General features: G+C 33.4%; 1 protein-coding gene across 1 annotated transcript; it reads left to right on the top strand.

Moving 5' to 3' along the window:
- The first annotated feature begins 1,668 nt into the window (after positions 1-1,668).
- Positions 1,669-15,168, top strand: CYLC1 (cylicin 1). The gene is given in 9 exon segments (XM_060002022.1): positions 1,669-1,682; positions 6,102-6,142; positions 9,391-9,429; positions 9,432-9,508; positions 13,333-13,391; positions 13,637-14,043; positions 14,046-14,634; positions 14,636-14,768; positions 14,770-15,168. Coding segments are annotated over 9 exon segments (1,758 nt in total).
- The last annotated feature ends 1,133 nt before the right edge of the window (positions 15,169-16,301 follow it).

The raw sequence follows: 16,301 nt of genomic DNA, 5'->3' as shown, positions 1-16,301 counted from the left end.
TTTAATTTATCTTAATATTGATTTGTACCCTTCAGTGTAGAGGCATTGCACATATATATTTAGATTTATATCTAAGTATTTGGTATTTATGTTATATATAAATGTTATTATTACAATGATTTTAATTGTTTTGTTGTATATAAAAATATAATTGATTTTTACATTTAATCTTCATATCTAGCAATTTAGTTAAATTCTTTTAGTAATTCTAATTGTGTGTCTGTAGATATTATTGATTTTCTATGTAAACATGCTGCCAGTAAATACTAACTGTTTTATTTCTTTTTTTTCTATTCTTAGAATTTTTATTTATATTTTTCTTGCCTTATTGCACTAGCTGGGACCCCCCAGTAAAATGTCACATTGAAGTTGTACTAACAGATACCCTTTTCTTGTTCCTGAGCTTAAGGGGAATGTTTCTAATGCTTCACCATTGGGTACTAACATTTTTTTCTAGTTTTCTGTACATTTTGTTTATCAGGCTAAGGAAGTTTTCTTCTATTCCTTGTTTGCTAAAAAATTTACCATGAATGTGTTAGATTTTATCTGCATATTGAAATGTTTATATAAATTTCCCTTCTTTATTTTAATGTGTTCATGTGGTGAATTTCAAATGTTAAAGTAACCTGAAATAAATCACATTTGATTGTGATAGAATATCCTTTCTATGTATTTAATTCGTTTAAATGTTTAAGGATTCAGGCATCTATTCAGGCATGTTTATGAGAGATATAGGTCTGTAAATTTTTTTCCTATTAATGACCCCATCAGATTTTGGTATCAAGGTTATGCTCTTCTCATAGAACAAATTGATAAGTGAGTCCACTATTCTATTATTTGGAAGAGTTTTTGAATAGCTGTTACTACCTATTCCTTAGGTGTTTGGGAAAATTAATCAATGAAGACATCCACACCTGGGATTCTCTATGTCAGTACATTTTTAATTATAAAGGCAATGTCTTTAATATACATACAATAATTCATATTTTCCATTACCCCTTATTTCAGATTTCACATGTGTTCTTTCTTAAGGAACTTATTTATTTTGTCTAAATTTTTAAATATATTGGCATAAAGTTTTTGCTTTCTTTCATTTTTTTCTGTTGGTGTCTTTATTATTTTTTCCTCTTAAATATATTGGCTTCAATCTGATGTTTTGTTTCTAGTTTCATGAAATGGATATTTAAGTCATTGATTTTTCAGCCTATCTTCTTTTTAATATACAAATTTAAAGTTATAAAGATTTTAATAAATTTTTATATCCCACAGATATTTAACTATTGTATTTTTCTTTATGCTATTCAAAATAATGTTCAAAATATTTTTTAGTTTCCCTTGTTATTCTTTAATCCATAGTTTGTATTATTAATTTCCAATTGTTAGGTATTTTTTAGTATTTTTTTTGTCACTGATTTCTAGATTTATTCAACTGTTATCAGAAAACATATACCATATGATTTCATTACTTTGATACTTATTGAGACTTGCTTATTGCCTAGTCTATTGTCACTTTTGTTAACTGTTCCATGTGAACTTGAAAAAAATGTATATTGTGCAGTTGTTTGCTGTAAAGTCTTTATACTATGTCAAGTTGTATTAATTATATTATTCAAATTTTCTATATCTCTACTGATACATTTTTGTCTTCTTGGTCTATTAGTTATTAAAATGAGTATGCCAAAGTCTCCAACTATAATTGTCAGTTTGCACATTATGACTTTTCCTTTTAAAATTTTGGTTTTATATTTTTTAAAACTATGTCAGTGGGTACATAAAAATCTTGAATTACTACATCTTTCTATTGGATTGAGCTTTGTACCATTATAAAATGTCCCCATTTATTTTTATTTATCTTAAAGTTAACTTAGTTAAATTAGTTTAGCTCCATGAGCTTTTTTTTTTAACATTTTTATTGGAGTATAATTGCTTTACAATGGTGTGTTAGTTTCTGCTTTATAACAAAGAGAATCAGTTATACATATACATATATCCCCATATCTCTTCCCTCTTGTGTCTCCCTCCCTCTCACCGTCCCTATCCCACCCTTCTAGCTGGTCACAAAGAACCGAGCTGATCTCCCTGTGCCATGTGACTCCTTCCCACTAGCTAGCTATTTTACATTTGGAGGTTATTACCCATTGGTGAGCACAGTGTATCCCTTCTCCATTAAAAAAAAATAACCATTATGTGTCCTTATATTCTTGGTGTATCTCCTATAATCCCCTGTGACATTTTCATTTTTTAAGTGGTGTACTTAGTCCACATACTTTTCTTAACATGAGAACAATCCTCTTACCAATTTTTGTGTGTAAAACACTGTATTGTTAACTATAGGCACAATGTTATACAGAATATTTCTATAACTTATTAATCTTACTCCATTTGCTTTTAATGTAGTTACTTTATGTTTGGATTTAAATATAATATTTAATTTTTTGTTTATTATTTGTCCCATATTTTTTGTTATTTCTCCTTTATTGCTTTCCTTTATGTTAATAAAACATTTTATTTACATTTCCTTCTCTATTATTTTATGCAAATGCCTTTCATTATTCTTTTGTGGTTAGCTTAAAAATGAAAGCATAATCCTTTGATTTATTGATGTTTACCACAAATTAGTATTTTTACCATTCCCCAGAAATGCAAGCTTCTTCTTTTTTTTTCTTAACATCTTTATTGGAGTATATCTGCTTTACAAGAATGTGTTAGTTTCTGCTTTATAACAAAGTGAATCAGTTATACATATACATATGTTCGCATATCTTTTCCCTCTTCATCTCCCCCCCTCCCACCCTCCCTACCCCACCCTTCTAGGTGGTCACAAACCACCTAGCTGATCTCCCTGTGCTGTGCGGTTGCTTCCCACTAGCTATCTATTTTACATTTGGTAGTGTATATATGTCCATGCCAATCTCTCACTTTGTCAGAGCTTACCGTTCCCCCTCCCCATATCCTCAAGTCCATGCTGTAGTAGGTCTGTGTCTTTATTCCCTTCTTACCCCTAGGTTCTTCATGACCTTATTTTTTTTCTTAGATTCCATATATATGTGTTAGCATATGGTATTTGTTTTTCTCTTTCTGACTTACTTCACTCTGTAGGACAAACTCTAGGTCCATCCACCTCACTACAAATAACTCAATTTCGTTTCCTTTAACAGCTGAGTAATATTCTATTTTACCTGTATGCAGAAAATTATAAGACACTAATGAAAGAAATTAAAGATGATATAAATAGATGGAGAGATATACCATGTTCTTGGATTGGAAGAATCAACATTGTGAAAATGACTGTACTACCCAAAGCAATCTACAGATTCAATGCAATGCCTATCAAACTACCACTGACATTTTTCACAGAACTAGAACAAAAAAATTCACAATATTTATGGAAACACAAAAGACCCCGAATAGCCAGAGCAATCTTGAGAACTAAAAATGGAGCTGGAGGAATCACGCTCCCTGACATCAGACTATACTACAAAGCTACAGTAATCAAGACAATATGGTACTGGCACAAAAACAGAAATGTACAACAATGGAACAAGATAGAAAGCCCAGGGATAAATCCATGCACATATGGTCACCTTATCTTTGATAAAGGAGGCAAGAATATACAGTGGAGAAAAGACAGCCTCTTCAATAAGTGGTGCTGGGAAAACTGGACAAGTACATGTAAAATGAGATTTTTTTAATGAGATTTAAAATGAGATTCTAATCAATGAGATTAGAACACTCCCTAACACCATACACAAAAATAAGCTCAAAATGGATTAAAGTCCTAGATGTAAGGCCAGAAACTATCAAACTCTTAGAGGAAATCATAGGCAGAACACTATATGACATAAATCACAGCAAGATCCTTTTTGACCCACCTCCTAGAGAAATGGAAATAAAAACAGGAATAAACAAATGGGACCCAATGGAACTGCAAAGCTTTTGCACAGCAAAGGAAACCATAAACAAGACAGAAAGACAACCCTCAGAATGGGAGAAAATATTTGCAAATGAAGTAACTGACAAAGGATTAATCTCCAAAATTTACAAGCAGCTCATGCAGCTCAATAACAAAAAAAAAGCAACCCAATCCAAAAATGGGCAGAAGACCTAAATAGATATTTCTCCAAAGAAGATATACAGGTTGCCAACAAACACATGAAAGAATGCTCCACATCATTAATCATTAGAGAAATGCAAATCAAAGCTACAATAAGATTTCATCTCACACCAGTCAGAATGGCCATCATCAAAAAATCTAGAAACAATAAATGCTGGAGAGAGTGTGGAGAAAAGGGAACACTCTTGCACTGCTGGTGGGAATGTAAATTGATACAGCCACTATGGAGAACAATATGGAGGTTCCTTAAAATACTACAAATAGAACTACCATACAACCCAGCAATACCACTACTGGGCATATACCCTGAGAAAACCGTAATTCAAAAAGAGTCATGTACCAAAATGTTCATTGCAGCTCTATTTCCAATAGCCCGGAGATGGAAGCAACCTAAATGTCTATCATCGGTTGAATGGAGAAACAAGTTATGTTCATTTTTGAAGAATAATTTTGCTGGGTTAAGAATCTTAAATTTGCATGGTTTTTTTTTTTTTTTTTTTTTTTTTTTTTTAGAATTTTAAATATACCCTTCCATTCTCTTCTGGCTTCTATTACTAATTTTTCCCTTTATGTCAGGATACAGATTCGGATCACCTATGTACCAAAGGAATATACACATAATCATTTATAGCACTAAAAAAGTATATTTTGAAATGAATAAAACTTTTCAGAGGTTTAACTATATTTGAATTTCCAATAATTTGAGACTAAGCCCACATCTATATAAGACAAGCATGTTGGCAGAATTTTCCCATTTCTCACTGTTCCTTGATTGCCCTTTCTAGTGTTTTCCAAAGTGAGGTGCATGTGCAGGACAATCCATTGGATTGTAGGGACAGGATATGAGAATTTTAATTTATATATTTTATTTCATATCAATTTTTTCTATCTTAATATATAATTTATAAGGTATATTATTACAGTAGAATATGAATTATACACACATCACAATTATTGAGTTGTGCTCAAAAGAAAGTTTGAAAAAAATTACTTTAGACTGTAGGAAATAAGTCAAAATCAATGCAGATGCAAAGTATTTTTCCCAGGATGTGAAAGCAGTGATCCAGCCAGCATGTCAGACTTCCAAACTGTTAAATTTCCAAACTCCCAGGCCATATAATCTTCTAGCTACTCTATAGAATGAATATGGTTTCAACACAAACTAATAGACAATTGATCTATATTTTGTAAAAGCAAAACCACAAGCTTTGACTATTTCAGAAATCTATGAAGTTTCCTGTTTCAAGACAATTCAAAGCAGTGATTCTTAACTTCAACTGAGTTTCCAAATAACTTGGAGAGTTTTTAAATACAGGCTTGATAAAGCCACACACAGATATTCTGCTTCATGGGTCCAGGAGCAGTTCTCAGACATGTTTACATTTTAAAAATGTCCAAGTTAATTATCATGTTTACCTCTAGTTGAGAACCACTGGACTAGATATTTTTATTACTCAGTGTCTCCAAAATCTTTCTAAGTAAGTCAGTAGTTATTTAATGATGAATATGGACCAGGCTTTGTGCTGGTACCAAAGCTGTACTTAGGAAATGAAAATAAATTTGACTCATATATAAATATATTTGATCATTTTGACCTATTTTTGTTTGTTTTTACAAACTTGATGGCTTAGGTCAGTCAAAAAATCATGCTCTAAAGTATTTGTGTATATAAGTACAATCTCAGAATTAACAGTGGTCACAACCTACTGTTCCCCTTAATTAATAAGGAAGTAATATTTAAAAATAAATAAAATAATTTTTTTAAAAACATAAAAAATTTTAAAATAGCCCATAAAAATTAAACAATAAAAATAAAAATAAATTATACCATGTGTATCCTCGATGGACAGTATAATTATTACCAGAATAAATGAGTACTTTCCAAGATTTCTCAAAGCATTACTATTAAAGGCATCTTAGTAATAATAGTCATTGTTATTATTAGCCATAATACAAATTCAATTAAACATTTTCTTTTTTTTAACAGACGAGAAGTAAACATCAGAACATATGATAATTCCTTACCAAGTAAGGATTTAGTCTTTGGAGCTCAATATTATTTAGATTATATTTGAAAATAATTTTATGGAAAATGACTAGTCTCTTCCATTAAATGTGATAAAGCTTAAAGGCCCTGAATTTTTGCTAAAGTTTAAGAGAACCATGTATATTGGTGTCTGTGTGTGTGTGTGTGTGTGTGTGTGTGTGTGTGCGTTTAAAGTATTTCTGGACTTGATGTGGGTTTCTACTAGCTATTTTAAAAGGAAATATTTAGTTCTTCCTAATTATAAAAATCAAACTTATTTGCAAAAGGTTTTCTTGTTTTTAAAGTTCACCATTACAAAACTCAAAGTAGAGAAGGAAAATATAGTCAGAAAGATGAAAGTGGATATTCCAGGTGTTGAAAAGCTACAACTATAGAAGAGTTCTCCTTAATATATTGAGCTGAAATCCACTTGCACTGCTACAACGTTTATCCATTGGTCTAGTTATTCCCTCATGAAACATGTAGGTGAAATCTCTAACATTGTAATTAAGAGCATGTATTCTGGAGCCAAACTATCTGTGTTTGAATCTTAACTCTTCTACTTACTTTATGATTTTGGGGCAAGTAATTTAACCTCTCTCAGTGCTCTATTTTTCTATATCTGTAAAATGGAGGCAATTATAAATTATATTACCTAATTCAAAGGGTTGTGATGATTAATAAGTTGATATATGTAAAGTGCTTAAAACATAGTATAGCATAAACACTGTATAAGTGTTAGCAGTTGCAGGAATCCTATTGTTACTTTTGCTACCATTCTTGTATATACCAGCTCTTTAAATGTTTGAGTATAATGATCGCATCTCTCATTAACCTCCTCATCTCCAGGAGAAGTATCTGAATTATCTCAATACCTCTTCTTTTGATAGTTCCCAGATAGTTTGATCCTCCTAATCACTCTATTCTGGTGCCCTCAAATGTGTACATGTCCTTTCTGAGTATAATTGCTTTACAATGGTGTGTTCGTTTCTGCTTTATAACAAGGTGAATCAGTTATACATATGTATATATCCCCATATCTCTTCCCTCTTGTGTCTCCCTGCTGCCCACTCTCCCTATCCAACCCTTCTGGCTGGTCACAAAGCACCGAGCTGATCTCCCTGTGCTATGCAATTGCTTCCCATTAGTTATCAATTTTATATTTGGTAGTGCATATATGTCCATATATACATTACTGCTCTCTCACTTTGTCCCAGCTTACTCTTCCCCCTCCCCATGTCCTCAAGTCAATTCTCTAATAGGTCTGTGTCTTTATTCCCATCTTGCCCCTAGGTTCTTCATGAACTTTTTGTTTTTTTTAGATTCCCTATATATGTGTTACCATATGGTATTAGATTTTCTCCTTCTGACTTACTTCACTCTGTATGACAGACTTTAGGTCCATCCACCTCACTACAAATAACTGAGTTTTGTTCCTTTCTATGGCTGAGTAATATTCCATTGTATATATGTGCCACATCTTCTTTATCCATTCATCTGTCGATGGACACTTAGACTGTTTCCATGCCCTGGTTACTGTAAATAGAGCTGCAAAGAACATTGTGGTACATGACTCTTTTGGAATTATGGTTTTCTCAGGGTATATACCCAGTAGTGGGATTTCTGGGTCAGATGGTAGTTCTCTTTTTAGTTTTATAAGGAAACTCCATATTGTTCTTCATAGTGGCTGTATCAATTTACATTCCTACCAACAAAGGGTTCCCTTTTCTCCACACCCTCTCCAGCATTTATTGTTTCTAGATTTTTTGATGATGGTCATACTGACCAGTGTGAGATGATATCTCATTGTAGTTTTGATTTACATTTCTCTAATGATTAACGATGTTGAGCATTCTTTCATGTGTTTGTTGGCAATCTGTATATCTTCTTTGAAGAAATGTCTATTTAGGTCTTCTGCCCATTTTTGGATTGGGTTCTTTGTTTTTTGATATTGAGCTTCATGAGCTGCTTGTAAATTTTGGAGATTAATCCTTTGTCAGTTGCTTCATTTGTAAATATTTTCTCCAACTCAATCTACAGATTCAATGCAATTCCTATCAAAGTATCACTGGCTTTTTACACAGAACCAGAAAAAAATTTTCACAATTTGTATGGAAACACAAATGACCCCGAATAGCCAAAACAATCTTGAGAAAGAAAAATGGAGCTGGAGGAATCAGGCTCCCTGACATCAGACTATACTACAAAGCTACAGTAATCAAGACAGTATGGTACTGGCACAAAAGCAGAAATATAGATCAATGGAACAGGATAGAAAGCCCAGAGATAAACCCACACACATATGGTCACCTTATCTTTGATAAAGGAGGCAAGAATATACAGTGGAGAAAAGGCAACCTCTTCAATAAGTGGTGCTGGGAAAACTGGACAGCTACATGTAAAAGAACGAAATTCGAACACTCCCTAACACCATACACAAAAATAAACTCAAAATGGATTAAAGACCTCAATGTAAGGCCAGACACTATCAAACTCTTAGAGGAAAACGTAAGCCGAACACTGTATGACATAAATCACAGCAAGATCCTTTTTGACCCACCTTCTAGAGAAATGGAAATAAAAACAAAAATAAACAAATGGGACCTAATGAAACGTAAAAGCTTTTGCACAGTAAAGGAAACCATAAACAAGGCAAAAAGACAAGCTTCATGCCCTTTCTTTAAATAAGGGTTTCAGACCTTCATGTAGCATTTGGGTCTATGGCCGTAATTTCTGTGACTTGGGAGGTCATTGGGGTCAGAGGAGAACTAAAAGATGCACTTAGGTTTAAGGAATCGAGAGTTTTACTGACTATTCTCGGGATTGTGCTAGCTATTATTGGGATTATAAAAAAAGACGTTATATTTGCTGCAATCCAACCAAAATGACATAAAGAAAAAAAACAACACAGTTGAGTTGATGGAGATGTTTTGATGGAAACAGTGAATTTTTCTCTCTTTTCCCTTCTTACACTTTGATTGTATTATTGTAATTATTATGATTTATGTAACTGTGAAAATTGGTTTCATCTAGAAAATAAAATTACCAATGTCATTTTAAAGTTATTTTGGTGCTAAATGGAGAAATCAGTTTTTATCTTTCCTAACTAATATGCAAATAAACTACAAACTCCGGGGGGAAAGCTATATTTTGAGTGACAACTTAATATATTTATTGCTCAAGAATAGTTCAGGGCTGATGAAAGTCTGGCTATTAACTGCAAATTGTCTATTATTCTCTCTTATTTCAGTCAGGGAATCAAGCAGAAAATTATGGAATCAACAATACTTCACTTTACATTTCCCAAACAACCACAGCCAGGTAGTAAAAAGAGATTAAGACCTTCAGAAACACAAACTGCAGTTCTTGTAAATATTAATGTCATTTATTATGAAATTTAAGATGAGACAATATATAAATATAAATTATATATATATATAAAATTTGAATTTTACTACCAATTGGAAGCAGATATTTCTAAATTTATAACTCCCTGTATAGTAGATTGCCTCCAACTACTTCAGATTAAACTTTATTTATACATGGTTCTCAATTTCAAAGGCATTATATACCTCATAGTCTAGGTAAGCTGGAGAATCTAATGTTGCAACTGGAGGGATCTATCAGGAAAATTTAACCGGCCACAAAACAACATATAAAATTTGAGTCTTAGAAGAGGAGACAATTTTTTCTAAACATCTTTATTGGAGCATAATTGCTTTACAATGCTGTGTTAGTTTCTGCTTTATAACAAAGTGAATCAGCTATATATATACATATATCCTTATACTTCCTCCCTCTTGCATCTCCCTCCCACCCTCCATAACCCACCCCTCTAGGTGGTCACAAAGCACCGAGCTGATCTCCCTGTGATATGCAGCTGCTTCCCACTAGCTATCTATTTTACAGTTGGTAGTGTATATATGTCAATGCCACTCTCTCACTTTACCCCAGCTTACTATTCCCCCTCCCTGTATCCTCAAGTCCATTATCCAGGTCTGTGTCTTTATTCCTGTCCTGCACCTAGGTTTTGCAGAGCCATTTTTCTTTTTTTTTAGATTCCATGTATATATGTTAGCATATGGTATTTTTTTTTCTCTTTCTGGTTTACTTCACTCTGTATGACAGACTCTAGGTGCATCCACATCACTACAAATAACTCAATTTCGTTTCTTTTTATGTCTGAGTAATATTCCATTATATATATGTTCCACATCTTCTTTATTGATTCATCTGTCGATGGACATGTAGGTTGCTCCATGTCCTGACTATTGTAAATAGTGTTGCAATGAACATTGTGGTACATGATTCTTCTTGAATTATGTTTTTTTCAGAGTATATGTCCAGTAGTGGGATTGCTGGGTTGTATGGTAGTTCTATTTTTACTTTTTTAAGGAACTTCCACACTGTTCTACATAGTGGCTGTATCAATTTTCATTCCCAACAACAGTGCAAGAGGGTTCCCTTTTCTCCACAACCTCAGCAGCATTTATTGTTTGTAGATTTTTTGATGATCGCCATTCTGAACACTGTGAGGTGATATCTCATTGTAGCGTTGATTTTCATTTCTCTAATGATTATGATGTTGAGAATTCTTTCATGTGTTTGTTGGCAATCTATATCTTCTTTGGAGAAATGTCTGCTTAGGTCTTCTGCCCATTTTGCATTGAGTTGTTTGTTTTTTTTATATTCAGCTGCATGAGCTGCTTGTAAATTTTGGAGCTTAATCCTTTCTCACTTGCTTCCTTACAAATATTTTCTCCCATTCTGAGGGTTGTCTTTCTGTCTTGTTTATGTTTTCCTTTGATATGCAAAAGCTTTTAAATTTCATTAGGTCCCATTTGTTAATTTTTGCTTTTATTTCCACTTTTCTAGGACATGGGTCAAAAAGGATCTTGCTGTGATTTATGCCATAGAGTGTTCTGCCTATGTTTTTGTCTAAGAGTTTAATAGTTTCTGGCCTTACATTTAGGTCTTTAATCCATTTTGAGTTTATTTTTGTGTATGGTGTTAGGGAGTATTCTAATTTCATTCTTTACATGCAGCTGTCCTGTATTCCCAGCACCACTTATTGAAGATGCTGTCTTTTCTCCACTGCATATTCTTGCCTCCTTTATCAAAATAAGGTGACCATATGTGCATGGGTTTAACTCTTGCTTTTCTATCCTGTTCCATTGATTTATATTTCTCTTTCTGTGCCAGTACCATACTGTGTTGATTATTGTAGCTTTGCAGTATAATCTGAAGTCAGGGAGCCTGATTCCTCCAGATCCGTTTTTCTCTCTCAAGATTGCTTTGGCTATTCAGGGTCTTTTGTGTTTCCATAAAATTGTGAAGTATTTTGTTTTCTTTCTGTGAAAACTGCCATTGGTAGTTTGATAAGGATTGCGTTGAATCTGTACATTACTTTCGATAGTATAGTCACTTTCACGTGTTGATACTTCCAATCCAAGATCATGGTGTATCTCTCCATCTGTTTGTATTATCTTTAATTTCTTTCATCAGGGTCTTATAGTTTTCTGCATACAGGTCTTTTCTCTCCCTAGGTAGGTTTATTCCTAGGTTTTTTCTTCTTTTTGTTACAATGATAAATATGAGTGTTTCCTTAATTTCTCTTTCAGATTTTTCAATATTAGTGTATAGGAACGCAAGAGAGTTCTGTGCATAATTTTATATCCTGCTGTTTTACCAAATTCATTGATTAGCTCTAGTAGTTTCCTGGTTGCATCTATAGGATTCTCTATGTTTAGTATCATGCCATCTGCAAACAGTGACAGATTTACTTCTTCTTTTCCAGTTTGGATTCCTTTTATTTCTTTTTCTTGTCTGATCACTGTGGCTAAAACTTCCAAAACTATGTTGAATAATAGTGTTGAGAGAGGAAAATCTTGCCTTGTTCCAGATCTTAGTGAAAATGTTTTCAGTTTTTCACCATTGAGAATGATGTTGGCTGTGGGTTTTTCATATATGGCCTTTATTATGTTGAGGTAAGTTTCTTTTATGCCTACTTTCTGGAAGTCTTTTATCATAAATGTTTTTTGAATTTTGTCAAGTGCTTTTTTTGCATCTATTGAGATGATCATATGTTTTTTCTCTTTCAATTTGTTAATATGGTGTATTACATTGATTGATTTGCATATATTGAAAAAATCCTTGCATTCCTGGAATAAATCTCACTTGATCATGGTGTATGATCCTTTTAATGTGATGTTGGATTCTCTTTGCTAGTATTTTGTTGAGCATATTTCCGTCAATGTTCATCAGTGATATTGGCCTGTAGTTTTCTTTCTTTGTGACATCTTTGTCTGGTTTTCATATCAGGGTTATGGTGGCCTCGTAGAATGAGTTTGGGAGTGTTCCTCCCTCTGCTATATTATGGAAGATTTTGAGAAGGATAAGTGTTTGCTCTTCTCTAAATGTTTGATAGAATTCGCCTGTGAAGCCATCTGTTCCTGGGCTTTTGTTTGTTGGAAGATTCTTAATCACAGTCTCAATTTCACTACTTGAGGAGCGCATCTTGATGAGGTTTCAGGGCCTTTCCATTTTCTTTAATCTGGCATTCAAATACTAGATACTTGGAGATTCACGTTTTCTACTGCTTTTATAAAGTGAAGTTATTCTATCAACTAACAAAAAGAAAAGCTAGCCTACGGAGATCACCCAGATATCAAAATATATTTTAAAAGTATCTCCCAAAGCAGGGTCACAGTCAATGCATTTATTCAATGGTCATTTTTACATCTGTAGAGATCAAAGTTTCATGCTTCTCTTCATTGTCCTCCTTTAATTCCATATAACAATTCCACTGACTGGTGATATCCCTAATGGATAGCTGAAGGAGTATAAGAAGTAAATGTAAATTAGTCTATGTGGCCACTATGACAACCAGATTTGAGAAATGTTTGGGTTGGAGTAAAAAATATACACTATTGTTACACTAAGAAATGTGTATATAATATTTGTTTTATTTTATGTCTTTGTTTTTGGCAGTATTTCACAGCAGGGATCTTAGGCTTTCAATCTGTTCAGAGACCTTGAAAGTAGGTGTAGAAGTCAAGCTAGACCTGAAGTCTATAAAATTGTAGCCTATCATAAGAATTATCATAACAACCTTCAAGGGCATCAGCTTATTTCTGATCTGACTTGGGGCTGAGGGGTACATTAAATGTTCCAAAATATCTCTCCCCTGTAGGAGTCCAAATGGAACATATTATCAGTTGTGAGGACAGGACCTGAAATGTCATGGATCATGTGGGCCTGCTCTGATCCTAATATTAATCACTGAGGAAATTCTAAGGTTCCTCCTAAATTTATTTTATTTCCAAAGTGGAGTTATCTCACATACACACACAAACACACATAGAATGTTGAAAAGGAAAAAAAAAACTATTTAAATAGATGGTTATCTAAAAGCTAGACTATTTTTATGTTTCAATATAACAAGATATAACTAATTCAAAAAACACATCATTATTCTAACCAAATTTTTTTCATAGACATGACAAAAGAAATTTAGATGAAGCTCAGAAGCCAGCTCATATATGGATAATACATTCATTAAGAAAAACATTTCAAAGGTCATCTATTAATTTAACTATCAGGAGACAGGCTTCACTCAGACATTCTTATACTCTTATCACTCATTCTAAAAAGGCAGAATCTAAAAAGTCCAAAGATGACAAAAAAGGAATAAATTTGAAGAAAGTTTCCAAGAAAGCTATAGGCCCACACAAAACAACTTTAGAATCCAAGAAAACAGTAAATAATGAGAAACCTAAAAGAGGAAATAAAGCAGTTAAAACTCCATCAAAATCATCACATGAAAGTCAACTATCTAAGAAGTCAAAGTCCAATTCAGAAGCAAACCCAGAATCCAAAGGTTCTAAGTCAGTCTCAATAAAGGATAAAAAAAAGATAAGAGATATTCAAAGGATTCCAGGGAGATGGATTTTGAATCCATATGTACAAAGAAGTATTATAGGAGCTGAAAGAACAATCGTGATGCCAAATCAGAGATTTGCTCAAAAAGTAGTTCAAATATGGATTTAATGATGTATTTAGAGGAGTCTGGTGCTGAACCCATGGAATTTGATATGTGGTTAAATAACTACTCACAGAATAATTTTAAAAAGCTTCCAAAGAAGGATGCAAAAAAGGATACAAAGGGGAAGGGCTCTGATGCTGAATCTGAAGATTCAAAAGATGCAAAGAAAGATGAGAAGAAAGATAAGAAAAGTGCAATGAAAGACAGCAAGAAGGGTGCAAAGAAGGACACAGAGTCTACTGATGCAGAATCTGGAAACTCAAAGGATGCAAAGAAAGATTCAAAGAAAGATGACAAAAAAGATGGCCAGAAGGATGCAGAAGAATCTGTAGATTCAAAAGATGCAAAGAAAAATTCAAAGAAAGATGACAAGGAAAAGGATGCCAAGAAGGATGTTGTGTCTACTGATGCTGATTCTGAATCTGAAGGGGATACAAAAATGGGTAAAAAATTCAAAGAAAGATGACAAAAGGAAGTCTGCAATGAAGTCTGAAGAGTCTACTGAAACCAAGTCTGATTGGGAATCAAAGACGGACAAGAGGATTAAAAGAAGGTTAAGAAAGATTCAAAAAAGATGCAAACAACAAGGATGCAAAGAAGGACCTAGAGTCTAGTGATGCTGAATCTGATGTGTCTTCCGAGAAAAACCTAAAGAAGCCTGAAACATTGAAAAGTTCAGATGCTGAATCTGAAGAGTCACTATATAAACTTAGGCCTAAAAGGATAGTTGATGAATCAGATGTCACATCTACAGATTCAAAGAAGGAAGCACTGGAACCAAAGAGAAATTTCAAAATGCCATCCAAAAGGACTACATTCAAAGAAAAAGGGAAAAAGGTAGGTACAGGTAGAGTTCCTCCATCAAGAGAAAGACCACCACTACTTCCTTGTGAGACTTTACTGCCATCACCTAAGGCCAAACGTCTCTGTGGGTGCCAGAATCCTCCTCCACCTCCAAAACCAAGATATGCTCCTTTGGTATGATTACTCCTGTTTTATTTTTAGAGAAAATTGGATTAAAAATGAAAGATAGTTTTAAATTTTGAGTTTATATGTTCTCTGAAGAATAGTTCCATTTTCCTGGAATACTGACAAGTTTGGGGCTCACAGATGAGAAAGATGAAGAGTACTTCCAAAGGACTCAAAAGATTTGCAAAACAAATGTCAAAAAGTTAAAAATAATATTTAGACTGGAGCAGAGAGAACTGGCTTGTGATTTAAGAAAATATTTATAATTATTTTTAAAAAGTCATATTACAAAAGTGATTAACTGTTCTATACTTATGAAAGAACCAAAAGGAAAATGACTAAAAATTCTAAAGGACAGATTTTAGTGAGAAATAAAGACATTTCCTAGGCAGTTGTTGCATATAGTAAAAACTCAACCAAATTCAGACACAGCAAGATAGAAACATAGTATACTAGGATTCAGATATGCAAAAACCATATTTAATTATTTAATCCATATCTTTATGAGCAGTCTTTCTTACTGATAATTAGGGGGAAAATGTTAACTTGCTGGAAGTAACTAGATTTTCTCTGGTTTATAGCAGTCTCTTCAAGGTCAATCCAATCTCTTTGGAGGTAAATACTCTGTAAATTTAAAGTTTCTATTTCTCTCCTTTAGAAGATCTCACTTTCAATCCCCCTTCCTTCAAAACCTGGCTGTAAGGGGAAGCTTAGTTAGACATCTCATTTTGGATGGAAGGGCTGCTCTTCCCATTGTTGTCCTCCCTTTTTGGCTCTCTGATCTTTGGTTGAAGTGTAATTCATTTGCATGGTTTCTGGGAATAAGTCTGTGTTTCCTCTACTTTTGCACAGTGTTAATTGTCTATTCTCAGCATGGTAGGTCTGATGCTCTCTGTGCTGCTAAATTCAGAACATCTGTAGATATGGCTGGGTCTCGACCTTGAGCTTTATACTTAATTAATTTTTTCCCGCCCTTTCTCCTCTTCCTCCCTGTCCCCCTATTTTTGTTTTTCCCTCTCAGAGAGCTTCTATTTCCTCTTCTGGATTGGTGAGAATCTCCCTTTACCTTGTATTCCAAGTTTTTTCTATCCTTTGTTTATAATAAAACCTTATATATTGACCTCCATTTGCTCTTCATATATTTTCCA

Source organism: Delphinus delphis, chromosome X (genome assembly GCF_949987515.2).
Source record: "Delphinus delphis chromosome X, mDelDel1.2, whole genome shotgun sequence".
In the NCBI taxonomy this organism is placed as follows: domain Eukaryota; kingdom Metazoa; phylum Chordata; class Mammalia; order Artiodactyla; family Delphinidae; genus Delphinus; species Delphinus delphis.
Note: the sequence above shows the minus strand (reverse complement) of the source record. Positions and strands in the feature narration are given on the sequence as shown.